Source organism: Salvelinus sp. IW2-2015, linkage group LG19, assembly GCF_002910315.2.
Source record: "Salvelinus sp. IW2-2015 linkage group LG19, ASM291031v2, whole genome shotgun sequence".
In the NCBI taxonomy this organism is placed as follows: domain Eukaryota; kingdom Metazoa; phylum Chordata; class Actinopteri; order Salmoniformes; family Salmonidae; genus Salvelinus; species Salvelinus sp. IW2-2015.
The window spans coordinates 23,594,854-23,622,538 of record NC_036859.1 but is presented as its reverse complement, the minus strand read 5'-3'; the positions used below and the strand labels follow the sequence as shown (position 1 = coordinate 23,622,538).

At 43.2% G+C, this 27,685-nt stretch overlaps 2 protein-coding genes across 12 annotated transcripts in view; one reads left to right on the top strand and one right to left on the bottom strand.

Annotated features, from left to right (window-relative positions):
• The window catches only part of LOC111979630 (brefeldin A-inhibited guanine nucleotide-exchange protein 1), a 29,601-nt gene extending 27,955 nt beyond the window's left edge, over window positions 1–1,646 (top strand). The window contains exon 30 of one of the 2 annotated variants that reach the window (XM_070448900.1): window positions 210–1,646. In XM_070448900.1, coding sequence (XP_070305001.1) covers window positions 210–383 — 174 coding nt within the window. In that variant the 3' untranslated portion in view covers window positions 384–1,646. The remainder of the gene's footprint in view (window positions 1–209) is intronic. The other variant, XM_024010225.2, reaches the window with a different exon arrangement.
• Window positions 1,503–25,819, bottom strand: LOC111979631 (centrosome and spindle pole-associated protein 1). 10 transcript variants are annotated; one of them, XM_024010226.3, is made up of 30 exons: window positions 25,564–25,815; window positions 25,263–25,340; window positions 24,707–24,827; window positions 24,484–24,559; window positions 24,269–24,372; window positions 23,997–24,062; window positions 23,414–23,775; window positions 19,544–19,699; window positions 18,934–19,025; window positions 18,723–18,819; window positions 17,794–18,123; window positions 17,264–17,382; window positions 15,658–15,790; window positions 14,949–15,063; window positions 14,829–14,867; window positions 14,478–14,625; window positions 12,213–12,347; window positions 11,540–11,646; window positions 11,134–11,283; window positions 10,781–10,924; window positions 10,468–10,584; window positions 10,273–10,339; window positions 10,055–10,181; window positions 7,721–7,860; window positions 4,054–4,200; window positions 3,813–3,856; window positions 3,623–3,695; window positions 3,274–3,377; window positions 2,818–2,968; window positions 1,503–2,673 (listed from the first exon to the last, which is right to left on the bottom strand). In XM_024010226.3, the coding sequence occupies exons 3-30, from the start codon at window positions 24,809–24,811 to the stop codon at window positions 2,453–2,455; spliced, it is 3,669 nt and encodes a 1,222-aa protein (XP_023865994.1). In that variant the 5' UTR covers window positions 24,812–24,827; window positions 25,263–25,340; window positions 25,564–25,815; the 3' UTR covers window positions 1,503–2,452. The 10 variants fall into 10 exon arrangements, with proteins under 10 accessions (XP_023865994.1, XP_070305004.1, XP_070305003.1 ...); XM_070448903.1 differs by lacking the exon at window positions 25,263–25,340 and having other exon boundaries at window positions 1,503–2,670; window positions 25,564–25,817; XM_070448902.1 differs by lacking the exon at window positions 25,263–25,340 and having other exon boundaries at window positions 10,055–10,178.
• Window positions 25,820–27,685: the final 1,866 nt, after the last annotated feature.

Here is a 27,685-nt window from a genome sequence, read left to right as displayed (position 1 = left end):
GTACAGATCTAGGATCAGTTTCCCCTCCCCCAGTCTTTAACCATAGTGGGGGAAATGTAAGACTCACACAAGATCAGCGTCTAGGGGCAATTTCACCCTAAACCCCATATACAACACTGTACCAAAAAATAAGTTGTAATTTTCCCTTCCCATGTCTTTGATGGAGAATGAGCTAATTGGGTCCCTTCCTGTATCCCTGTACTATCCAGTTCAAGGCCCATGCATCCAGGTACTTCCCGCTTCTCTGTGAGATCATGCAGTTTGACCTGATTCCAGAACTCCGGTCCGTGCTACGTAAGTTCTTTCTCCGCATCGGCAACGCCTTCGACATCTCACTGCTGCCTAGTCACCGAGAGGAGCTAGGTCCTGCTGGGAGCCAGTGACATCATCACTAGTGGACCAGCACAGGACACAGGCTGCTCAGAGTCTCTCTCTGGGGTGGGAGAGGGGAAGGGTGCATCCCAAATGGCACTACATTATGGTACTGGAAGCTCCTCCATGGATCCTCCAAGCTGCACAGTGATGTTAACTATTGACAGTAGTGTGGTGAGTGGGGCCCAGAAAAGCTGTGAATGAATTGCTGCAGTATGGCTTCCTTGTACAGCATAGAAATACCCWACAAGATCATACAGATGATGGTTATAACAGTGCAATTATTTTGGTCATTTCTGACCAGAGGACTAACTAACATTGTGGAGGCTGTGATATGTGCTTTTTGGTTTCTCTTGGCATTATTTTATGGAACTGAGGAGGTATGAAATTGTTAGTGAAAAGTAACGTTAGCAGTGATTTTCWTTTGCACAGCCACCAAATACAACTAGACAATTCAAAAGTAGCTTTGTAATATACTAAGGCTGTGTTTACAGACCAATTCTGATCTTTTTTTAAATTCCACTAATGACATCAGATCTGATTGGTCAAAAGATCAATTAGTGGGGAAAAAATATCAGAATCGGGCTGCCGGTGTAAATGCAGCCTAAAACCTGTCATGCGTTTTCTTTTGAAATCTAACAGCACTTGTCATTTCAACCTTACCATGACACTAATGTATGAAGATGAGTAAATGTTATTTCATTCTATGTATATACTGTAGTACTTTGTTTCAATTTAAACACATTTGAATTTGCTAAATCTTGTCAGCAGTCACCACGTTTGATGTATTGTCATTTAAAAAAAGAAAAATAATGCTACATTGAATATATGGAGGTTAAATAGATGTCTGCTGAGTTATGAAAATCAAGACGCACATGGTGTTTGAAGCTGTACTTTGAGGATAGTGTTTCTTGGCGAGTCAGTTATATTGGGAAACAAGTGGTGTACATGACACAATTACCACCAGGAACATTCTCATTAGTCAATAAAGGTTTGTCTTTGCATTGATATGCAATAGAAGTAACTGACAGACGAAAATGCTTATTTTGCTACTTGTCATGCATGGCTTAGGAGCCTGTCGCAAATTAAACTGCTATCAGGTGAACTGAAACACAATGTACAAAACTTCCTTATTTAAAATAGTTTATTCTATTAAATTGAAAATGAGGTCACATCTTGGCCAAACATTTTACATATAAAAACATGCCATTTGAACAATTTACATGACAAATGTAGTGCCATTATTATACAATTAATAAATATTATAGAAAGATGTCCTGAACTGTTTCAAAGACTAAGGGCTCTATTCAATCTGTATTGCGGAAATTCAGCGTGACTGAAATTTAAAGGCAATGTTCGGAGACTGCATTTACCGTAAATGCTGCATGTCAGCTCAATCAGCGATACAGAATTAAGTCCCAAGGCAACCCTAGCACACTGTCCTTTTAGAGGATGGCAGCTGAGGCTGCAGGCTTTTGTTCCAGCCCACCTCTTACACACCTGATTTAACTAATCAACTTTAATAGTGCTTGACTGGAGAAAATGCCTGCACACAGTGTCCTTATAGGAATTTAGTTGTTCTCCCCTGTACTTACTAACCATTCTGAGACAATCTGCATATTTTTCATTACAGGTCCATGAAAGTACAATTTTCATAAGAAGCTCATAATTCTGCATTGCAACAGGTATTTTGAGGTAGACCATGATACACAAGTCAAGCACCGCAAAAGTAAAGGGTTAAGTTAGTAGACACATCGATCTAGAAGCTAAAGCAGATGATCCTTCTCTGTTGAGGAGATCCTGTCAGCGTGACCACTGATGTGGATGCATCAAGCCAAGTGAGGGCAGTGTACAAACATAGGTCCCCTACACACTCAGGTTGTACAACGCAAAATCAATATTTTACACAACAGTTTCTTCACAGAAATGTTTACACCACCATTGTGTGGCTATTTTTGCACAGAAAATCTCAGGTCTAACACTGCTGTTGTGTCAAAAGCATTGTGCATCAGTTGTACAACCTGAGTGTGTACAGGACCAAAGTGCTTTGAGTGACCGTGTTAGAGCGGAGATGGTTAGATTAGCCATGGTAGGTAGAGGGGCCTTCCCAGTCCTGCACGGTAGACTCTCTGCTGGCCAGCCTCTCCCTGCAGGGGGTCTGACCAGTCATTAAGCGCTTCAGCGTCTCCGAGGTGCCTGGCCTCATCCACGGCTCCGTGGCAACCGTATCCACGGAGCCCTGAGTGTGTGGCGCACGAGGGGAAACCTGCGGAGACATATCTTCATCACCAGACAGGTCTGCTGGAAGAGAGAAACCGTAAACAGATATCATCAACCTAACAATGATTCATAGACAGATCTCCCAGGTAAGATGGCTGACAAATTGTTCCATTCCGGCACATTGGGGCACTGACAGCCTCAGTTTAATCTTTATGCAACACCCACCTCTTCTGAGGCCATGGCGGCTCATAGCCAGCAGCCTCTTGGTCCTATGGTGGTTACGCTCTCTACCATGCTGCTGTATGTTGAGACTGGCCTCTGACTGGCGGGAGTAGTTCTCTGGCTGGCCAACAGGCTCTCTGGAGCTCCCCCGCTCCTAAACAAGCCAGAGCACAAGGTATAATGATGGTAGAGGAATATAGCATTTTCAATGTAGAGCTGCCACTGGCCTCTATTTAAGAAGTGAGGATATATTCATGATGTAGGGATCAGGGGTTGTATGTATCAAGTGTCTCAGAGTGCAGATTTAGAATCCATTTTGCCTTTTAGATCATGATGAAAAAGATTACAAGGACAAAGGGGACCTGATCCTAGATCAGCCCTCTTACTCTGATGCTTGGAGAATACTGTCCCAGATATTAGAGACTGAACTTTGAACTCTGAGTTATGTAGGGTTCTTACATTGTGCAGCTCTGCCCTCTTGGCCAGCCTCCTCCTCTCCCTGGCTGAGAGCTGGGGCTTCTGCACAGATGGGGGGGACACTGGGAAGGCTTCACCCATGGGATCTTGGCGCAAACCACAGGTAAATAGTTAGTGGTGTGCTTCTCAAGACACTCCTTCCCTTACAACAACTGGTGTACATCCCAAATGGCTCCCTATAGTGTACTACTTTCGAGCAGGTCCTATCGGCCTCTGGTCAAAAGTAGCGCATTATTTAGGGAATACGGTGCCATTTGGGACGCAGCTTAGCTTTAGTTGTGTGATTCTCAAGGCGCTCCATCCCATACTACACATGATATTAGTGAATCACCAGAGGCTTTACCAATGAAGGCACTGTCAGACTCCAACAGGGAACATCTCATAGGATCCCCTACTGCATTCCTCTGGGGAGAAGAGTGTACAGGCATTGTGTCACACACAGACAAGCATGTACTGTACAGCAAAGAGACCACTCTGTAGTTCAGGGCGATAGCTAAACAAACTGGCAAGTAGAAACTCACCAAATAATGGTTTTGTTGCTGGGGTGGTGACAAGTGAAAATAATCTGTAAAATAGAAAGACAAATGATTTCCAAGCCCTTAAAGTGCAAGTACTCCACCTGTAAATATCATGTTAGTTAGTCCACTAGTTAGTGATAAAGCAGTGAACAGAGTTGAGCAATGAGTATTTAAGCAGTTAGGTTGATATTGAGTCTGTAGTCAGCGAGTAGAGTTTGATATTGAGAGTGTGTGTGTTACTGACCGGCGGCAGATTTCCTCCTCAGGCTGTTGTTGATCCTGCGTAGCTCCTCCCTGTATTCTGCCTGTCTCTGGATGTCCACACTCTGTCCATCCCTGTCGCTAGGGTGCTCACAGTAACCATGGCCTTCCACCTCTCTGGAGTCAACATCTGCAGTACAAACAAGGCTTCTCCACTCAAAACACACATGACAATACTGATCACCCTGGTCAAAAGTAGTGCACCAAAAAGGGAACAGGAAAACGAGTGCGGACACAGCCCCAGTTGCTGCATTTGTTTGATGAGCACTGTGTGCTGTTAAAGGGCAAATCCACCACTTTTCAACCTAATTTTCATTATCTCCAGCACAATACCAGTGTAAACAGCACATTAATACGTTTTGTAGAAAACAAATTAAGATAAAAATATCCAATGACATCAAAAGTTACATTTTAAAAACAGTGATGTTCAAACACTAAGATTTGCAGTGCTGTGGGGAGCAATAACAAAACCCTCCTGGGATTGGAAACTCAGCTTTTGAAAATCACTTTTAATCCTACCCTGTGATGTGACAATTCTTCCACATGGCACTCCATTCCATACAGTGCYTTACTTTTGACCTGACCCTATGGGGACTGGTCAAAAGTAGACCACTACATAGGGCATGGGTTCTCAAATGTTTTGGGGATCCCTTGAGTGATAGCAAATTCAACAGGGACCCCTCATAACTCGAGTGAGATTTAAATAGCAAACAAATAATTGTACTATGACTTTGGCAATGCATGGCCAGACAAACCAAGTCTCAGGCCCTGGGAAGGAACATTTTAAAGGCCCAACTCTTGGCATAAGAAAGAAAATGTTGCAAATTTCAAGCTAATTTCCTGCAATTCTACATGACTGTTTTGGTAAAAAAGTTGAGGGATGGGCCTGGAGAAATGTAACCATTCTCAAATTCATAGACAGAGCTATGGATGCAAAGATGGACCATCCATGATAACAAAATTATAGTTTTAACAATGTTTTGAGGCTATACAGTGTTTGTTTACATTTACAATCTTTACAAACATTGGAGTAAAACAAGCTCATATTTTGGGTTCGATGGGATACGACAATTAAACCAAGCTCCTGAGGCATTTATAAAAGATATATTCTAAAAMAATCAATGGATATATATATATATATTTATACATACATACATACACACACAGAGTTGAAGTCGGAAGTTTACATACACCTTAGCCAAATACATTTAAACTCAGTTTTTCACAATTCCTAACATTTAATCCTAGTAAGAATTCCCTGTCTTAGGTCAGTTAGGATCACCACTTTATTTTAAGAATGTGAAATAGTAAAGAGAATGATTTATTTCAGCTTTTATTTCTTTCATCACATTCCAAGTGGGTCAGAAGTTTACATACACACAATTAGTATTTGGTAACATTGCCATTAAATTGTTTAACTTGGGTCAAACATTTCGGGTAGCCTTCCACAAGCTTCCCACAATAAGATGAGTGAATTTTGTCCCATTCCTCCTGACAGAGCTGGTGTAACTGAGTCAGGTTTGTAGGCCTCNGTTAGGATCACCACTTTATTTTAAGAATGTGAAATGTCAGAATAATAGTAGAGATAAGGATTTATTTCAGCTTTTATTTCTTTCATCACATTGCCAGTGGGTCAGAAGTGTACATACTCAATTAATATTTGGTAGCATTGCCTTTAAATTGTTTAACTTGGATCAAACGTTTCGGGTAGCCTTCCACAAGCTTCCCACAATAAGTTGGGTAAATTTTGGCCCATTCCTCCTGACAGAGCTGGTGTAACTGAGTCAGGTTTGTAGGCCTCCTTGCTCGCACACACTTCTTCAGTTCTGCCCACAAATGTTCTATAGGATTGAGGTCAGGGCTTTGTGATGGCCACTCCACCAATACCTTGACTTTGTTGTCCTTAAGCCATTTTCCACAACTTTGGAAGTATGCTTGGTGTCATTGTCCATTTGCGACCAAGCTTTAACTTCCTGACTGTTGTCTTGAGATGTTGATTCAATATATCCACATAATTTTCCAACCTCATGATGCCATCTATTTTGTGAAGTGCACCAGTTCCTCCTGCAGCAAAGCACCCCCACATGATGCTGCCACCACTGTGCTTCACGGTTGGGATGGTGTTCTTCGGCTTGCAAGCGTCCCCCTTTTTCCTCCAAACATAACGATGGTCATTATGGCCAAACAGTTCTATTTTTGTTTCATCAAACCAGAGGACATTTCTCCAAAAAGTACAACCTTTGTCCCCATATGCAGTTGCAAACCATAGTCTGGCTTTTTATGGCGGTTTTGGAGCAGTGGCTTCTTCCTTGCTGAGCGGCCTTTCAGGTTATGCCGATATAGGACTCGTTTTACTGTGGATATAGATACTTTTGTACCGGTTTCCTCCAGCATCTTCACAAGGTCCTTTGCTGTTGTTCTGGGATTTATTTGCACTTTTCATACCAAAGTACGTTCATCTCTAGGAGACAGAACGCGTCTCCTTCCTGAGCGGTATGACGGCTGCATGGTCCCATGGTGTTTATACTTGCGTACTATTGTTTGTACAGATTGTCACGAACCGGCTCAAAGTGCATAATAAACAAGGAGACAACGTGGAGATAAGGAACAACAAAATATATTTATTTAACTAAAGTCAAACTAAATATAATTAACAATGGTGTGTGTGTAGTCAGTAGTGTAAGTGAGTGGTTGCGTGCATAAATGTGATGAGGGTTGTTGAAAGGTGCCAACGCAAACAGCCACAAAAATGCCACAACCAAAAACTGTGTCTGAATGGAGAGAGTCTCCTCAATGAATGGGGAAGAGGTGCATTTATCCTGGGACACCCGAGCCCAGGTGTGTCCCATTTCGCTGACGACCCTCCCACCGACATCCTATTAAGGAAAACAAGAGCAAAGAGAAACAATTTGGCAGACAGAGTTGGAGCGTCGTCACAAGATGACCGTGGTACCTTCAGGCGTTTAGAAATTGCTCCCAAGGATGAACCAGACTTGTGGAGGTCTACAATTTTGGCGGATTTATTTTCCCATGATGTCAAGCAAAGAGGCACTGAGTTTGAAGGTAGGCCTTGAAATACATCCACAGGTACACCTCCAATTGATTCAGATGATGTCAATTAGCCTATCAGAAACTTCAAAAGCCATGACGGAATTTAAGCTGTTTAAAAGGCACAGTCAACTTAGTGTATGTAAACTTCTGACCCACTGGAATTGAGAGATTATTTCACTGTCTAAACAATTGTTGGAAAAATGACTTGTGTCATGCACAAAGTAGACGTCCTAACTGACTTGCCAAAACTATAGTTTGTTAACAAGAAATTTGTGGAGTGGTTGAAAAACAAGTTTTAATGACTCCAACCTAAGTGTATGTGAACTTCTGACTTCAACTGTATATCATTATTTTCATACCGAAAATGGATGTAGCAACTAAGGATTCTAGCTTTAAAGTACAACAAAACATTTTGTGGCATACAAATAGTGTTAAGTTGAAAAATGTATAATTGGTAGAGCACTGAGGATACCATTTAAAAAATATATATATATATTTTGAGATCTGGCCGCAGACCCCACTTTGACAACCCCTGACATAAGGAATAGGGTGCCATTTGGGACAGGCCCATTATTCAAACAGTCACTGTATATCTTTACCTCTGTATCTGAACTGCAGCGAGTCGTGGATCCTGTGCAGGTTGTTGGGCTCTGTGTTCCTGGAGGAGGGTCTCCTGACGGGGGCCTGTAGCCGCAGTCTGGCCATGTCAAACACATCAATCTGGGGCCGCTCCCTGTGCCTGGACACCAGCACACAGTCACATCGTTCAGCGTGTACACACAGCACTGGGGCTAACATAGAGCCTAGACCAGGGGTCGACAAAAGGTAGCTTTTTTAGTTTTTTTTGGCCCACAAACATTTTTGAATTAATAAAATAAAAATAAAAAATGGGAGGTCATACCACAGATTCTCAATTGGATTGAGGTCTGGGCTTTGACTTGACCATTCCAAGATATTTAAATGTTTCCCCTTACACCACTTGAGTGTTGCTTTAGCTGTATGCTTAGGGTCATTGTCCTGCTGGAAGGTGAACCTCCGGCCCAGTCTCAAATCTCTGGAAGACTGAAACCGGTTTCCCTCAAGAATATCCCTGTATTTAGCGCCATCTATCATTCCTTCAATTCTGACCAGTTTCCCAGCCCCTCCCTGCCATGCTGCCCCACAGCATGGTGCTGCCACCACCATGCGGGGATGGTGTTCTAAGGTGATGAGAGATGTTGGGTTTGCYCCAGACATAGCGTTTTCCTTGATGGCCAAAAAGCTAAATTTTAGTCTCATCTGACCAGAGTACCTTCCATATTTTTGGGGAGTCTCCCACATGCCTTTTGGCGAACACCAAACGTGTTTGCTTATTTTTTTCTTTAAGCAATGTCTTTTTCCTGACCACTCTTCCGTAAAGCCCAGCTCTGGAGTGTATGGCTTAAAGTGGTCCTATGGACAGATACTCCAATCTTCACTGTGGAGCTTTGCAGCTCCTTCAGGGTTATCTTTCGTCTCTTTGTTGCCTCTGATTTAATGCCCTCCTTGCCTGGTCCCTGAGTTTTGGTGGGCAGCCCTCTCTTGGCAGATTTGTTGTGGTGCCATATTCTTTCAATTTTTTAAATATTGGATTTAATGGTGCTCCGTGGAATGTTCAAAGTTGCAGATATTTTTTTATAACCCAACCCTGATCTGTACTTCACAACTTTGTCCCTGACCTGTTTGGAGAGCTCCTTGGTCTTCATGGTGCCACTTGATTGATGGTGCCCCTTGCTTAGTGGTGTTGCAGACTCTGGGGCCTTTCAGAACAGGTGTATATATACTGAGATCATATGACACTTAAATAAAGTCCACCTGTGTGCAATCTAACTAATTATGTGACTTCTGAATGTAATTGGTTGCACCAGATCTTATTTAGGGGCTTCATAGCAAAGGGGGTAAATACATATGCACGCACCACTTTTCTGTTTATTATTTATAATTTTTTGAAACAAGTAATTTTTTCACTTCACCAATTTGCGTATGTCCATTACATGAAATCCAAACAAAAATCCATTTAAAATGACAGGTTGTAATGCAAAAAATAGGAAAAATGCCAAGGGGGATGAATACTTTTGCAAGGCACTGTATCTGTGACCAACAGATGCATACTGTATCTGTATTCCCAGTCATGTGAAATCCATAGATTAGGGCCTAATTCATTTATTTCAATTGACTCATTTCCATATATGAACTGTAACTCAGTAAAAAAAGTTGTCTTCTTTCGCGGATGACAGATGTTTAGGGAATGGGGAGAAAGTGCCCAATAACTCAACAAACAAATTGAATGATTTTCTGTGCAAAATTTCCACATGACATCAGTTTGACTGATTAAGCCTTCATTTGGTGTAGAACTTTACTGCAAGAAATGCTTAATTCTACAGGAGCTAATATTAAGGCTATGTGAGAGGTTATAGACCTACAGTCAGTGTCCAGATTTCAGTTTCCATTTAACCCATCTGAACAGTAGGCTACAGTCCCCGTCTTGTGACTGTTTCTCAAACATTACTTTTCTGACCCTCCCTTCTATTTATTTTCAACTCTGCATTTTGCAACTTTTCTCTTATTGAATTAAACTCCAACATTGTTATTTTTGCCTCCAGAATTGATGTTAACTTTTTCTGCCCATTCCCAAAAGCTTTTGGCGATTGGTGTGTAGGCTATTTGGCACATGTACAGTTAGGCCCTAAAGCTCTCTGGATATAAATTGCACAAGAATGATACATTTTATTGATTTAAGGTATTGTTTTCAACCCACCCACTCACCCTTCATCCATACAATATTGAATTAGTCTAAATCTGTCCGTCCCATGGATATAACTGTGGGAACTGTGGGTTATGAGTCAAACCATGCATCACTAACTCACAGCACAACACACGACCAACAGTGGAGGGCATCACCTCACCAGTCTTACCTGTCACTCATAGGAGAGTCCAGCTCCTCCCACTCTGACTGCAGTAGCTGGCCCTCCAGTCGTTTCTGCTCGCTACGCAGCTGTCTGCGCAGCTCGGACAGCTCGCTGATCACACCCCACTGGTCTTCTGGCACAGACACACACGTCAGCATCAGACGTTGAGAGAAAATTGAGTTTCTACCTGCTGTGTACTGTAGTATAGTGTGAGGCAGTGTTACCGGCAGCTCTCAGCTGGTTCCTGCGAGCTGGGACTGGGGGGGACTGGAGGCCTGACAGAGAGCGCTCCTACAGGGGGAAGAGAGGGAGGAAGACAAGATCCAGTCATTGTGCTCCACTGATACTTCCTCAGTCAAACTATTTCTCTCCATGGTGATGTGGAAGAGGACATGCTGTGTGCTCTGGAAGTCACTCACAGACAGGGGGACAGTAGTACCGCGATGGCTGTCCATGGACTGAGGTCTGGGGCTGTACTGTGGAGCCTGATGCCTCTTTTGGAGGGTGGGAATGGGGGGAGACGGCTCCCTTGGTACCTTCAGACAGACAACCACATGAATGTCCTCACTTATCTCATATGAATCTCTCAGGGCCTGCTTCCTAACTAAAAAGCACTTTCAATAGAGATTGTTCATTGKGCATGCTTTTTAATCTAGGACTAGGCTTAATGTGTGAACAGTAAACCTCCCCTCAATGCTCAGAGGGTCAAACAGAGTCTTCCATTGAGCTCACCTCCTGTAGGCGTGCCCATCTCTCCTTTTCATACTGCTTCCTCAGGGCAGAGTTCTCCTTCTCCTCTGCCTCTTTCTTCATCCTCTCCACCTCTTTCTTTCGCTCCTCAGCCAAACGGATCAGCTCATCATTCTTGGCTTTTTGCTGGAGGGAGAAAAAAAAAAAACCTTTGCTCAGTCCCCTGAATGAGTGAGTGAGTTACAATAAAGATTTGCTGAACTGAATGACTCATGTCAAACGATAGCATTCAGCTGATAAGACATGTTACTTGTAGTAGTAGATCGAGTATTGCAGTGTAATCTAATGCTACAGCTCCCTTAGTGAACCAAWGCCCTGGTCCAGTTAATACTGACCTCCATCTCCTTGCGTTTCTTCCTGTCCTGTTCTTCTTCATACTCTCTCTGGATGCGTTCCCTCTGCTCAGCCAGCCTCTTCTCCTCCTTCTCCTCCTCCAGCCTCTGGCACTCTCGCTCCTCCGCTTCCTTCCTCCGCTTCTCCTCAATCTTTAGGCAGCAGGACAGACAACCAAGGTCATCAGTGAGACAGTCTGTATGCGTGTATCCAATCAGATATCAAAGCTGAGTGTATGGTTAACCAAACCATCAATGCGCATCAGTACAACATTAAGTTTAAGCTCAGGAATAAGCTTTTTTTAATGTGACTTCTGATCAAGTTTAGGGGAAGGTTTATGTCAGGTGATAATATGAAAACGCTACTCTAGCCAACTTTCACACAGTACTGATGTGTAACATCCAGTACCTGTTGTTTGAGGTAAGCCTTGTACTTTTCCTGTTCATGGAGCTGCTGTGGTGTGGGCAGGTTCCCAAAAATACTGCCTCTGGCAAACGAAGGGGCCTGAGCAAAACCTGTGTAGAGAAACCCACCAGACAAAACAACATAGTAGCTGAACCTGACAGTGAGTTGGACAGGATGGTGAAGCTGTAATCGCTCATGGACAGACTACGTAAACATAAATGGTACTGTAGGTCTGTCATGATACAAACGGGATGCGTGACATAATGAGCAGCATTAGTTCCTGTGCTTAGGTTTTGTGTCACTGGTTATTTGGACAAATCACGATTTCACAGGTGTTAGCATCTGACTTTCCGAAGCAGAGGGCTAATAGACTTGCTCGTAACTTGCAAAGAGGGTGGAGCTCTTCATTCCGGTTCCGATTCTCGCTCTCTCTCTTAACATGTATGGACCCAGAACTTAAAATCGAGCATCTGACCAATTACAAGACTTTAGTTCTGGATTAACCAAGATTACTGAGGGTGCCACTACCACTTTGGGTTGTTTCCCAAATGGCAGCCTAGACTAGGGCCCATAGGGCTTTGGTCAAAAGTAGTGCACTATGAAGGGAATAGGGTACCTTGTGAGACGCAGCTTTCGGTCCTTAGAATCACATCAATGTGAAAACAACTGTATCTACCTGAGACTCTGTGGGTGGAGGGAGGTCTAGTGTCCTCCTCTCGGGGTACTGCCATGGTGGCTCTTGCACTCTTCTGCCATGTCTCAGGGTTGATGTAGGCCTCTTCATTATGCTTGTGCATCTGGTGCAGATCGGCTGTTAACACAATTCACACGATTATGATTAGCAATATCCTTTACAAAGATTAAAAAACATTACACAATGGCTTTTCTCTGCTATCAGTCTCCAAAACGTATGTACTGAAACAAACGATAGACGATACGAGAGGTTGAACAGGCTAGTAATAGGGGTTGCAACAATTTCGGCAGATAATTTTCGAAAGAGAGGGTCCAGATTGTCTAACTCGGCTGATTTGTAGGGGTCCAGATTTTGCAGCTCTTTCAGAACATCAACTATCTGGATTTGGGTGAAGGAGAAATGGTGGGGGCTTTGGCGGGTTGCTGTGGAGGGTGCCGGGCTGTTGCCTGGGGTAGGGGTAGCCAGGTGGAAAGCATGGCCCGCCGTAGAGAAATGCTTATTGAAATTCTCAATTATAGTGGATTTATCGGTGGTGACAGTGTTTCCTAGCCTCAGAGCAGTGGGCAGCTGGGAGGAGGTGCTCTTATTCTCCATGGACRTTACAGTGTCCCAGAACTTGTTTGAGTTAGTACTACAGGATGCAAATTTCTGTTAGGAAAACTAAGGCTAGCTTTTTCAAACTGCCTGTGTATATTTGTTCCTAACTTCCCTGAAAAGTTGCATATCACGGGGGCTATTCGATGCTAATGCAGAACGCCACAGGATGTTTTTGTGCTGGTCAAGGGCAGACAGGTCTGGAGTGAACCAAGGACTATATATATTCCTAGTTCAATTTCTTTTGAATGGGGCATGCTTATTTAAGATGGTGAGGAAGGCACTTTTAAAGAATAGCCAGGCATCATCTACTGACGGGATGAGGTCAATGTCATTCCAGGATACCCCGGCCAGGTCGATTAGAAAGGCCTGCTCGCAGAAGTGTTTTAGGGAGCGTTTGACAGCGATGAGGGGTGGTCGTTTGGTCACAGACCCATTACGGATGCAGGCAATGAGGCAGTGATCACTGAGATCTTGATTGAAAACAGCAGAGGTGTACTTGGAGGGCGAGTTAGTTAGGATGACATTTATGAGGGTGCACGTGTTTACGGATTTGGAGTTGTACCTGGTAGGTTCATTGATAATTTGTGTGAGATTGAGGGCATCAAGCTTAGATTGTAGGATGGCCGGGGTGTTAAGCACCCCGGCCATCCCCACTGTGGCAGCACAGGAGCCCTGGCCGGGCTAGCTTCAGGCTAATTGGTGCTTGCTCCGGGATGGAAACGCTAGCCAGGAGTGGTCACCCGGGATTGCGGTTAGCTAGTTGCGAAGATCCAGATGAAAATGTTCAGAGTTTGCGGTAGGAATCCGGGGATATGGAGAGAAATAGTCACGTTGTTCGAACTGGCGAGAGCTTTCCGAGCTAAAGGTTAGCTGATGACCTCTAGCAATGGTTTGCTAACTGATAGCTGGTAGGTAGTTAGCTGGCTAGCTTAAGTTGAGGGATTCCAGATCCGAAGTAAATAGAAATACTTTAGAAAAAAGCAGATCCACACCACATTGGGTGAGACGGGTTGCAGGAGAGTATTTAGAAGTTGAGGATTAGGAAAATATTTTAATAAGATATGCGAAGAAAAAGATGTAAAAATATATATACAAGGGACACGACAGGACAAAGACGTCTGACTGCTACGCCATCTTGGATGTTATAATGTTGTTATTGCATCAAATGGTGGTTTTATGCAACAGAATAAGGGGTTGTTAGAACGCTCATCTGTGTGTGTTCTACCGAGGATGGGCCTCTGGGAAATTTACCATGTCTTTGGGTGATACCGCATTCCAGAGCCTGAGTTAATGTTTCTGTTCTATAAGGTACCAGGGTGAGATGGCTCAAGTATGGAGTTGGCGGGCCAGACCCTGGTCTGTACACGATGAGTACAGTTTTTACAGCAGATACTGTCTGCTGTGAATTATAAGTATCTTTCATACAAATCTTAACCTTGTGACCCATTCCATACATCTGTTGTGTGTCATGTAGACTGAAGGAGGTTGGACTTTGCTATAAAATGCTGTGGCTCAAACCAGCTGGTTGAGTTCTCAGTGATCACCTCCAGGAGTTGTTACTGACCAGCTACATTACTGCCCTAATTAAATAGTTTGATTGTTTTGAAAAATCTCCTTTTGATTACAATAATTCCACCACAGGGAACATACTGATGAGGTTGCCCCTGCTGTCTCTGAGAGGGGCTCCTCCTCCTCCTCTCCCCCAGGGGTCGTGGTTCTTCATGTCTGCCTCCAGCTTGGCCTCGTAGCGATCTGTCTCCTCCCTGTCCAGCCTCRGCCGCTCTCGTCTCTCCTGGATCTGTAGTCAGGTTAGGACGGAACACTTTGATCAGAATACCAAATAAGATATTTGTCTTCTATTCATAACCGGTCACACAAAGAGGGCAATGGAAGAGGCTGGAGTGCAATGGTATATTGCTGTTGGAATGTCTAAACATATTCAGTTAAATACTTTTTATAACACTTGTAATATTCTATATCAAGCTACAACTCATCTGTTACCTGGCAAAAAATCTGACTCCTCCCTTTCCTGGGGTCTCCCTGCCGAAATAGCACACTCTGTGACAAAACGCATGGAGACGAAAGATTCTGCTGACTTCCACAATCACATTCTAAATGTACCTGTTGTCTTAGTGCCTCCTTGTAATGTAACACACTCTCTTTAGATGGTTTGACCTGCTCTGCAGGGAATACTCCAATCCCTGAACCCATGGTAGCAGCATCACTGGCAGGTCTGCTGAACAAGAGACAATGTTAATTCACTCTCATGTATTCCTTCTGTTCATTAATATAAAAAGCAGATCAATTTGAAATGTTCAATACTATGCAAAAAGGTATGGGAAACAGGAGACACAATTGATGTGGTTTGTCACTTTTCATGCCATACGTAATGAATGTCAATGTATCACTGTGAAAAATATCTTCATACAGCCACTAGGAGGCGAGAGCGAGACAGCTCAGAGCTGTCCAGACCAGTGCAGACTGCAGCAGTGACTCAGCAGGGAGTCAACACTCCTGTCTGTCCAGATGGCCAGTGGGCATGACATTCTCATAACAGAACACTAGCCATTGATAGGGGGAACAGCTCTGTTTGTTCCTTTAGAGGAGTTGCCCCCTACTGGTGAATAGGGGATACACTCATTGTAGGTGTTGAAGAGAAAGAGTCCCGATTCTCTAACCTTCTCCAGAAGTGGGCACTCGTTCACTTCCCCATATTCCTCACAGCAGTCCATTCCTTTTCAATCAATGAGGGGGAGTGTACAAGTGCACACTTCAGGAGAACGGTAGATAATCAGAATGTAGCCTAGGTGTTGAAGGGAAGAACACATACTGTGGAGGGGGCTCTGGATGGCTGCTCCCATTGTGAGGGCTGTGTTGACTCATCTGGCTGGGGTGAGGCCCTGCAGGAGGAAGGCTGAGGTAGGACTTGGGCTGCACCCCTCCTGTCAGCGGGATCTGACCATCTAACATAGAAACACAGAACACTCATTATGCTGGATCAGAGAACACATGTATTATATCCCAATGCCAAAATGTGCACACTACTTAGTATGAAGTGATGCATTGGCTATGCATACTAAATAGTATGCTAGTATGGACATTGGGACACAGTAAATTGTTTTCACTCCAACTAACAACATCCATTCCTTTTTTCTAAGTGTATTGTAACATGGAACTCTTTTCATGTGTTAATATAGACTATAAGCTAAGGACCCTGGAACTAAACACCTCCCTCTGCAACTGGACTCGACTTCCTGACGGGTCACCCCCAGTTGGAAAGGGTAGGTAACAACACATCCGCCACGCTGATCCTCAACACGGGGGCCTCTCGGGTGTGTGCTCAGTCCCCTCCTGTACTCCCTGTTCACTCATGARTGCATGSCKAGGCACGACTCCAACACCATCATTAAGTTTTCCGATGACAACAGTGGTAGGACTGATCACCAACAACGACGAGACAGCCTATAGTGAGGTCAGAGACCGGGCTGTGTGGTGCCAGGACAACAACCTCTCCCTCAACATGATCAAGACAAAGGAGATGATTGTGGACTACAGGAAAAGGAGGACCGAGCACGCCCCCATTCTCATCGAAGGGGCTGCAGTGGAGCAGGTTGAGAGCTTCAAGTTCCTTGGTGTCCACATCACCAACAAACTAACATGGTCCAAGCACACCAAGAGAGTCGTGAAAAGGGCATGACAAAGGAGACTGAAAAGATTTGGCATGTGTCCTCAGATCCTCAAAAGGTTCTACAGCTGCACCATCGAGAGCATCCTGACTGGTTGTATTATTGCCTGGTATCACAACTGCTCYGCCTCCGACCGCAAGGCACTAGTGCGTACGGCCCAGTACATCACTGGGGCCAAGCTTCCTGCCATCCAGGACCTCTATACCAGGCGGTGTCAGAGGAAAGCCCTAAAAATTGTCAGACTCCAGCCACCCTAGTCATAGACTGTTCTCTCTGCTACCGCACGGCAAGCGGTACCGGAGCACCAAGTCTAGGTTCAAGAGGCTTCTAAACAGCTTCTACCCCCAAGCCATAAGACTCCTGAACATCTAATCAAATGAACATCTAATCAAATGGCTACCCAGACTATTTGCATTACCCCCCCTTTTACGCTGCTGCTATTCTGTTTATTATCTATCCATAGTCACTAACTCTACCTAKATGTACAGCTCAATTACCTCGACTAACCGGTGCCCCTGCACATTGACTCTGTACCGGTACCCCCTGTATATAGCCTCGCTATTGTTATTTTACTGCTGCTCTTTAATTATTTGTTACTTTTATTTKTTTTTTTGTTGGTATTTTTCTTAACTGCATTGTTGGTTAATGGCTTGTAAGGTCTACACCTGTTGTATTCGGCACATGTGACAAATAAAATTTGATTTGATATATACTGTATATATAATAGACTGGTAGGTAGGTGGTGCTTACAGTAGGCCAGGTTAGGGTCCAGTGGGTTCCTTGCACCATAGTAGAGATGGGCCTCATCATAGGGACTTCTATATGCATCTGCCAATGTGGATGGTGGATGAGGAAGGAAACCTGCCATCCTGAAACACAAATTCAAAATCATACAGCACTGTTAAATTGTCAGACAAAAAAAATAAAGTTGTGACTTTATCAGATTGAAAACACACCTGGTCTATTCAAAATGGCACCCTTTTTCCTATATAGTGCACCACTTTTGACTGGAGCCCGGGTGCCATTTGGGAAGCAGGCCAGGATTACTGTCATAGCAACCTAGGTGGCAGGTAGCCTAGTGGTTTGAGCGTTGGGACAGTAAGTGAAAGGTTGCTGGTTCGAATACCTGACAAGGTGAAACATTTGTCGATCTGCCTTTTGAGCAAGGCACTTAACCCTAATTTGCTGCAGAGGTGCCATACTACTATGGCTGACCRTGTAAAACAACACATTTCACTGAACCTATCCAGTGTAACGTTATGTGACAATCTTTTTTTCACCTGGGAGTGTCCATGCTCCTGTGAATGGCCTGGCTGTAAGGGGAGGTGCCTCCACTGTTGAGGCCCAGGGTGTGGCTGTAGTCCAGCAGGGGGGACTGGAAGGCCACGCAGGGCTGCTCAGGGGGAAGCCTCTCTCTGTTTTTCTCACTGGGTCTCCCATTCAACTCATCCCCTGGTAGGTCCACAGCTTGGCCTGGTGGGTACCAGCTGTCTTTTCTTTTTCTGGCATGGTCATCACTATTCACTGCTCCAAACTGTTTGATCCGATCTGCCTTTTTCTCCGGGTCAGTCGTCCCTGTCACAGCAACTCTGAGCTCTAAATCCTTCTCCCTAATACGACAAAGGACATAACACACAGCTCATATGAGGTATCCATATCTGTGTTTGAAAACCTTAAATTGTCTATCTTAGTGAGATGGGCTACATGATCTACATTTTAGCAGCATTGTGGTCGGAGGTAGATTTGTTTATAAGCTGCGTTTACACAGGCAGCCCAATTCTGATATTTGTAAAAATATTTTACTCCATATACAAACTTATACATATGAACAACAACTTACAGACGCACACAAACAACTTATTTTATCTTGCAACCTTTCGGTTACTAGTCCAACGCTCTAACCACTAGGCTACCCTGCCGCCCAATGACTTTATCTCATCTGCCCAGACACGCATGCTCACACCCCTGTCCCTAATGCCTGCATTATTGTTTTTCTCGTCGCCCATACTATTTAAATATTAAAATAATTATTGGCAAAAGATCTGATTCGTCAAAATATCAGAATTGGGTTGCCTGTGTAAAGGCAGCCTTATAATCAAATCTACCTCAGACTACAAAGCTGCTAAAATGTAGCCCATCTCACTAAGATGGAAAATGTAAGGGTTTGTTCTTCATTGGACAGCAGGATCAAAAACATATTGACACCCACCTCTTCTTATTCCTCTGCTGTTCAGCTATCTGCTCCTGCAGCTCATGCCTGTACCTCTCCTTCCTTCCCTGCAAGGCAGCAGCTGCATCTGCAGCCCCTGTCAGACATGCCATGTCACCACATTTGAGGAATATCGTCAAATGTTCAATTAGTCCAGAAAAAAAACAGCAGTTAATCTTAGTAATGAACTTCAGAACAGAGTTGGTCTTACCAATCATAAGCCCGGTAGCGAATTCAAGCTCGTCCTTCTTGGTAGAGGATCTGGATCTTCCACTGTGTCTCATCCCTGCTGGTACCTGCAGCCTGGCAGATATAACATCAATCAGCACTCACAGTACACTCATCATACCTCACAGACGATTGTCTCTCGCTATTCTTCAATGTTTGTTTAGTGAGCGAGTGGTTGAATTGTGTGAGTGAAGTTMAAAAAATTAGAGGGTAAAAAAATGCTTAAGATCCACTATTGGTTTGTCTGATTTCAGGCTGGCTCGGGATTTAATATGATCTTATTGTACGAGCGGAATCTAAATCAACAAGCTATGATCCAGCTACAGTGTGACATCAGACCTTTCATCTGTACTTTTCCATCCAATGTCCTTAAAATTGAAAACAAAAAATTTGTTTTATCCAGATTAAAGTTGATACTTTGTCTACTGTTTACATACATTTACATAGAGAAAATGCACTGCATTATAAAKTCCAAAACAAAGAGACATGGCAATCCAATCATGTTCACTTGTCCAAATTGGTTTTAGCACAATCCTTTGGAAGTTAAAGTTATCAAAATTATAGGTATAGTGATTTAGTACTACTTGACGTACTTGGGTTTGGGGGTTAAAGAGGATGTCACCCGGCTTGCCTCCGAATAATCCTCATCAGGAACAACAGACCCCTTAGTCTCCTTCCTATCTGCATATTGACTACTCTCTGTGTAGTCAGGCAGTTCAGCACCTCTGTCCCGGAGCCTTGATATGTCCCTGGGCAAAAAAGAGGAAGACAATGAACAATACTTTTTCAAAACATAGACATAAAAACATACTGCAAATACCATGTCAGTAGAAAGTTAACCAATTACATAGCTAAAAACTGAAACCATTAAAGGTAAGTGTAACATTAACAAGTTGGGCCAACAGGGAATGGGTGGAGAGAGGGGATAGAATGTAATTTTGTTTTAATATTATATGTTTTTGTGCCTTTTTCTTTGTTTGCTGTTCAGGTAAGAAAAAACGATATTTGTACTTACACATGTCAAGAATTGCACGACCATGGCACCGTGACTAGAAACATGGACGTGTACAAACAGACCGCCTATGACTTCCGTAAATCAAGAGGCAAATCGACAGTACGGGGCAAAGTGGAGTCGCAATTCAATGGCTCAGACAAGAGACATACGTGAAAGGGGCTCCAGACAATCACGGATTATAAAATGGAAAGCTAACCACGTGGAAGACACTGATGCCTCGCTCCCAGACAAGCTAAAACACCTTCTTCGCCCGCTTGGAGGAAAACATTGAGCCGATGACACGGGCCCCCGCCGCTCACGAGAACTGTGCGCTCTCCTTCGCCGTGGRCATTTAAGCGTGTTAACCCTCGCATGGCTGCTGGCCCAGACAGCYTCCCAAACACTGCCTTATCCCACCTGGACAAGAGAAATYCCTTTTGTAAGAATGATTTTCATCGACTACAGCTCAGCCTTCAACATCATAGTGCCCTCCAAGCTCATCACTAAGCTCAGGACCCTAGGTCTGAACCCTGCCCTATGCAACTGGGACCCGTATTTCCTGATGGGCCGACTCCAAGTGGTGAAGGTAGGCAACAACACCTCCACCACGCTGCTCGTCAACACAGGGGCCCCACAAGGGGAGCGTGCTCAGCCCTCTCCTGTACTCCCTGTTAACCCATGACTGCGTGGCCACGCACGTCTCCAAATCAATCAAGTTTGCTGACGACACAATAGTGGTAGACCTGATTACCAACAACGACGAGACAGCCTTCAGGGAGGAGATGAGAGCCCTGGCTGAGTGGTGCCAGGAAAATAACCTCTCAATGTCAACAAACAGAAGGAGCTGAACGTGGACTACAGGAGACAGCAGAGAGCACATCCCCATCGGCGGGCTGCAGTGGAGTTCCTCGGCGTGCACATCACTGACAACCTGAAATGGCCCGTTGACACAGTGTGGTGAAGAAGGTGCCACATCACCTCTTCAACCTCAGGAGGCTGAAGAGGTTCAGCTTGGCCCCCAAGACCCTCACAAACTTCTCCAGATGCACCATTGAGAGCATCCTGTCGTGCTGTATCACTGCCTGGTACGGCAATTGCAACATCCGCAACCGCAGGGCTCTCCAGAGGGTGGTGGTGCGGTCAGCCCAACGCATCATCGGGGGCACACTTCCTCCCCTCCAGGACATCTACAGCACCTGGTGTCACAGGAAGGCCAAGAAGATCAAGGACCCCAGCCACCCAAGCCCTGGCCTGTTCACCCTGCTACCATCTAGGAGGCAGAGACAGTACAAGTGCATCAAAGCTGAGACCGAGAGACTGATAAACAGCTACTATCTCCAGGCCATCAGACTGTTAAACAGTCACCACTAGCTGGCCTCCGCCCAGTACCCTGCCCTGAACCTTAGTCACTGTTACTTGCCAGCTAGCACCCAGTACTCTACCCTGCACCTTAGAGACTGCTGCTGTATGTACATAGTCATTGAACACTGGTCACTTTAATAATGTTTACATACGGTTTTATCCACTTTATATCTATATACTGTATTCTAGTCATGTCTCATCCTATACAACTACTGCTGTACACACCTCTTCTATTCATATACTGCCTAAAAGTCACCATTGGTGATTTATCAATATATTGATAAAGGTTACCTTGTCCGAGAGAGATTTATTGTTATCAAAACGGTAGGGTAAGCCTGCATGAAACACAGCCCTTATTTTAAGTGTTTCTAAAATTTCCTATGGGAAAAATTTATGGTGGAAAAACTATTGGAACCAATTCTCTGTTTGACTGCTAGGTTTTAAGGGTATTATGACACCTCCATTATGGAATTAATGTTTTTAGAAATGTTTATAAATTAATAAAAAATGAAAAGCTGAAATGTCTTGAGTCAATAAGTATTCAACCCCTTTGTTATGGCAAGCGTAAAAATGTGCTTAACAAGTCCGATAAGTTGCATGGACTAACTGTGTGCAATAATGGTGTTTAACATGATTTTGAATGACTACCCCATCTCTGTAATCCCCACATACAGATAATTGTAAGGTCCCTCAGTCAAACAGTGCATCTCAAGCACAGATTCAACCACAATGACCAGGGAGGTTTTCCAATGCCTTGCAAAGATGGGCACCTATTGGTAGATAAAAATACATTAAAAAAATAACACATTGAAAATCCCTTTGACCATAGTGAAGTTCTTAATTACACTTTGGATGGTGTATCCATACAACCAAGTCACTACAAAGATAAGTGTATTCTTCCTAACTCAGTTGACGGAGAGGAAGGAAACCATTTAGGGATTTCACCATGAGGCCAATGGTGATTTTAAACCAGTTACAGAGTTAAATGGCTGTGATAGGAGAAAACTGAGGATGGATCAACAACATTGTAGTTACGCAATACTGACCTAAATGACAGAGTGAAAAGAAGGAAGCCTATACASAATACAAATATTCCAAAACATGCATCTTGTTTGCAATAAGGCACTAAAACAAAAAAAATGTGGCAAAGAAATMAACTTTATGTCCTGAATACAAAGCATTATGTTTGGGGCACATCCAATAGAACACATCACTGAGTACAACCCTTCATATTTTAAAACATGGTGGTGGCTGCATCATATTATGGGTATGCTCTTCATCGGCAAGGGAGTTTTGGGGGGGATAAAAAGAAAAGGAAAAGAGCTAAGCACAGGCGAAGTCCTAGAGGAAAACCTGGTTCAGTCTGCTTTCCAACAGACACTGGGAGACAAATCCACTTTCATCAGGACAATAACCTAAAACACAAGGCCAATTATACACTGGAGTTACTTACCAAGACAACATTGAATGTTCCTTAGTGGCCTAGTTACAGTTTTGATTTAAATCACTTGAAGATCTATGGCAAGACTTGAAAAAGGCTGTCTAGCAATGATCAACAACCAACTTGACAGAGCTTGAAGAATTTTAAAAAGGGGGAATTATTGTGCAATCCAGGTTTGGAAAGCACTTAAGAGACTTGCTCAGAAAGACTCACAGCTGTAATCAATGCCAAAGGTAATTCTAAGATGTATGGACTCGGGGTTGAATAATTATCTAATAAAATATATTTGTTTTATTTTTAATAAATAAAAAGTTTGCATTTTTCTTCCACTTTGACATTGAAGTATTTTGTGTAGATTGTTGACAAAAAAATGACAATTAAATCCATTTTAATCCAACTTTGTAACCACAAAATTAAGAAAAAGTCAAGGGTGTGAATACTTTATGAAGGTACTGTATTTATATTCTGGGCTCTGACATTGCTTGGTCTGATATTATTTAATTAAAACTTTTTGGATTAGTTGTGTATTGTTTTGTATTGCTAGGTATTACTGCTCTGTTGGAGCTAGAAAACACAAGCATTTCGCTGCACAGGTGATTAAAATCTGCAAATCTGGGTACGCGACCAATAAATATTGATTTGTTTTGACCTTATGTCCAAAAATACCTTAAGTCTGTTTTGTAGTGTCTTCTTTGCCAAGTCCTCTCTTCTCTCTCTATCCCTGTCTGCCTTGGTCTCCTTCTCACCATCAGGTCCAGCTCTTCCTCTGTGAGGTCTGCCTCAGAGTCAAAGTCCACTCTCACCAACCTGGCCCTCTCTCTGGGAAGCAGCAGCTCATCCTCAGGCCACAGGCCCTCCATCCTCCTGCCCTCCACTAGGCAGCGTCCTCCCCTGTGCAGCCCCCTCCTTCCTTCTGTCAGCGTGGCTGTGTCTCTCATGGAGGGGGCCTGCTTGGGGTGCACCGGGGGTCTGGGGCTGCAGTGGACAACAGGTAGGTCTGAAGGAGCTCTGAGAGAAGCATGCTGCTCCTGTGTGTATGAGGGGGAAAGGACAGCTTAAAGATGATCGACTTTTGGTTCCAAGCACCCTTTTTACTTGCAGAAGATAGAGTTGAGCACGTTCTCTTAATTTACTGAGACATGTTTAAGATGACCTGATGGCTAAAGTTCTCTCTCTCAATGAACTCTAAGCGGCCTCAGTTGACTGAGCATGGTATAATATAGGCTATATGCAGAACTGTCTAGGTTACCTTAGCAGCTCTCCTCTCACCAATGGGAAGGGATGGGTCTGGTTCTGCAGCATTGAGATGTTTTTTCTATAATTAAGGAACAAAATTGGCCAAATCAGCCCATATCAGAGATTGTAAAAATAAATATATTTGGTAGAAAAATATTTGGAAGAAAACTGCACTGACTCCTTGCACCCGCAACATTCCAGTAAATCTTGTGGCCCATGCATGGATGCTGACAGGTTACAAAGTAGTAAAAACAATATAACTTTTGGCATTGGTAATATTATTACCTGAGCCACGTAGCGTCTGTAGTCTAGACGGAGCTCTTGCTGTAACTTCTGTTTCTTCCTCTCATAGTCTTCACCCAAAGGTAAACTTAGACAACAATTCTCCTCTGAAAAACAGGATGGCATACATGAAATAAGAAGACCTCCCAACAGCCAGGATTTAAATCTACCACAAAGTGCTTACAAATTGGGTTTATAACTTCAAATATATACTGTACCCTTCCCTTGTGCTGTGGACGACTTAAATGTTGGGATATTTGTGAATGTGGAGTCATGGGCCTTGTAGTCTTTTGTCTGTTGGACAGTAAATTCGTCACAGGTCAGAAAATTGCAATAATTTGTTCAACACATAAACACATAAAGTAGCATGCATTACASTCATGTCCAAGTCTAACCTTTTCAGTATTCTAGCACCACAGTAAAAGGAGCATTGAAACACACCCTTATTTCAAGGTAAGGTGGATCCTGTTCCAAGCTGGCTTTATCCTCTGCCACTTTGGCCTTCTGTTGCTGGATGAATTTCTCAAGTTCATCATCCATCTCCATTTATAATAAAGGCTCACTGAAAGACAGTGACAAAATGTAATAATTTATAAATACAGCTCAACTGTACTAGCAACATACATAACGTTATCTAGCTAGTAAATAGACACTAAAATGGTTCTGTGAAATGGTTCAAATAGTGATGTTGTTGACGTTTGCAAGAAAGGTCTTGAATTGTAAACATTTGGGCGCTACTAGTAACTAACTGGCTACGTTATCGTACAATAGTAGTAGCAGCTAGCTACCGGTAACGTTAGCGAAACAGAACTTTGGACTCAACTAGTCTAACGTTAGCTAGATAGCTAGCATTACTGTAACTAAACCATCTACGTATGCTGTTGTAATTTCCTCTGATCATCTCATTGCTAAATGTAGCAAAGACCCACTGTCTCTTTAATTTCCGTTGTCAAGCAACCACTGAACACAAAAATCATGTTTTAGCGAGAGACCGTACTTCGTAACTCTTGCGTTGTTAATTAAACAAAAAATAGAATGTCCAGTCAGCGGTCCCGTTGATTGGTGTTTATTCTGACTATAGACAGAAGGAAGCGCATAAAAAAACACATTAGGGCCAGGCACTGGTTTTAGCTAACTGGCATTTATACCATACCTAGCTAGCTAACAAGCAAACTGACGTTAACGTTACACGCAAACATGAATACTTTTACACGAGTTAGCAAACATGCCAGATTCTCATTATAAAGTCAATTAGCTAGGTAACGTAAGTTAGTTAAAATGGCATTAACAATACTCACCATATGAGCAACCAAGTTAGCTAGCGAACTTGCTAACATTTGCTACTCAGGTAGCTAAAGCTACCAAAAGCTGCCAAGTGGCAACAGCAAAGATTATGGATATACCGACAAGACACATCCTACACAATCTCCTCCCTTCGGTTCCCATGACATGACACTATCTCCCGTACAGATTTCTTTGTACTATAACACATTTCTGCCCTTACTACATTCATCCTATTGTCTCTGCCAGCAATCTAACCCATTTTTACAAATCAATGTTTTAATTTCACCTCTACCCAAATGCACCTTTATATCCACAACATTATTTTTCACTGCTCTTTTTGCTATTATATCTGCTATATAATTTCCATAAACACCTGTATGAGCTGGAATCCAACYGTACTGAATTTCAATAGCATTTCAATGTAACCCCAACAACATCAACATCATCATCATCATTATTATTTCTAACCATAAATCCTCATGTTCTGACTTTCACACAAGCAGTTTAGAGGGAACATTGGTCATAGCGGTCAAACAAGGAAATGGTTCCCATCGTTTTTTTCCACCATTAATTTTTCCCATGGGGGATTTTAGAAACACTTAAAATAAGGGCTGTGTTTCGTGTAAGCTTACCCTGATGTGACGTTTTGATAACAGTATAACTCTCTCTAGGACAAGGTGACTTTTATCAATAGAGTCACCTGTATTTACCTAATAGCTAATGTGGCTATCATAAAGAACTACAAATGCCATGATGACCTGGACGAGACTGACGAATCGAGGCAAAGGTAAGACTGGATAACTAAAGGTCCTCAATGATGTCACCATTGCCCTTGATTCCAAGCAATGTTGTGATGCTATTGGTGTCTCTGAGGGGTCTTTGGCCTGGTTTGCTAACTTTCTCTCTCAAAGAGTGCTGTCTCAGCCACTGCCTGTCACCAAGGGAGTACCCCAAGACTCAATCCTAGGCCCCACACTCTTCTCAATTTACATCAAGAACATAACTCAGGCAGTAAGAAGCTCTCTCAACCATTTATATGCAAATGATATGGTCTCATACTCAGCTGGCCCCTCCCTGGATTTTGTGTTAAATGCTCTACAACAAAGCTTTCTTAGTGTCCAACAAGCTTTCTCTACCCTTAACCTTGTTGTGAACACCTCCAAAACAAAGGTAATGTGGTGTGGTAAGAAGAATGCCCCTCACCCCACAGGTGTGATTACTACCTCTGAGGGTTTAGAGCCTGGGGTAATCACCTCATACAAGTACTTGGGAGTATGGCTAGACGGTACACTGTCCTTCTCTCAGCACATATCAAAGCTGCAGGCTAAAGTTAAATCTAGACTTGGTTTCCTCTATTGTAATCGCTCCTCTTTCACCCCGACTGCCAAACTAACCCAGATTCAGATGACCATCCTACCCATGCTAGATTACGGAGACATAATTTATAGATCGGCAGGTAAGGGTGCTCTCGAGTGGATGGATGTTCTTTACCATTCGGCCATCAGATTTGCCACCAATGCTCCTTATAGGACACATCACTGCACTTTATACTCCTCTGTAAACTGGTCATCTCTGTATACCTGTCGCAAGATGCTTATTTATAAAACCCTCTTAGGCCTCACTCCCCCCTATCTGAGATACAGTTGAAGTCAGAAGTTTACATACACCTTAGTCAAATACATTTAAACTCAGTTTTTCGCAATTCCTGACATTTAATCCTAGTAAAAATTCCCTGTRTTAGGTCAGTTAGGATTACCACTTTACTTTAAGAATGTGAAATGTCAGAATAATAGTTGAGAGAATTATTTATTTCAGCTTTAATTTCTTTCATCACATTCTCAGTGGGTTAGAAGTTTACATACACTCAATTAGTATTTTGTAGCATTGCCTTTAAATTGTTGGGTGAAATGTTTCGGGTAGCCTTCCACAAGCTTCCCACAATACGTTTGGTGAATTTTGGCCCATTCCCCCTGACAGAGCTGGTGTAACTGAGTCAGGTTTGTAGGCCTCCTTGCTRGCACACTCTTTTTCAGTGCTGCCCACAAATTTTCTATGGGATTGAGGTCAGGGCTTTGTGATGGCCACTCCAATACCTTGACTTTGTTGTCCTTAAGCCATTTTGCCACAACTTTGGAA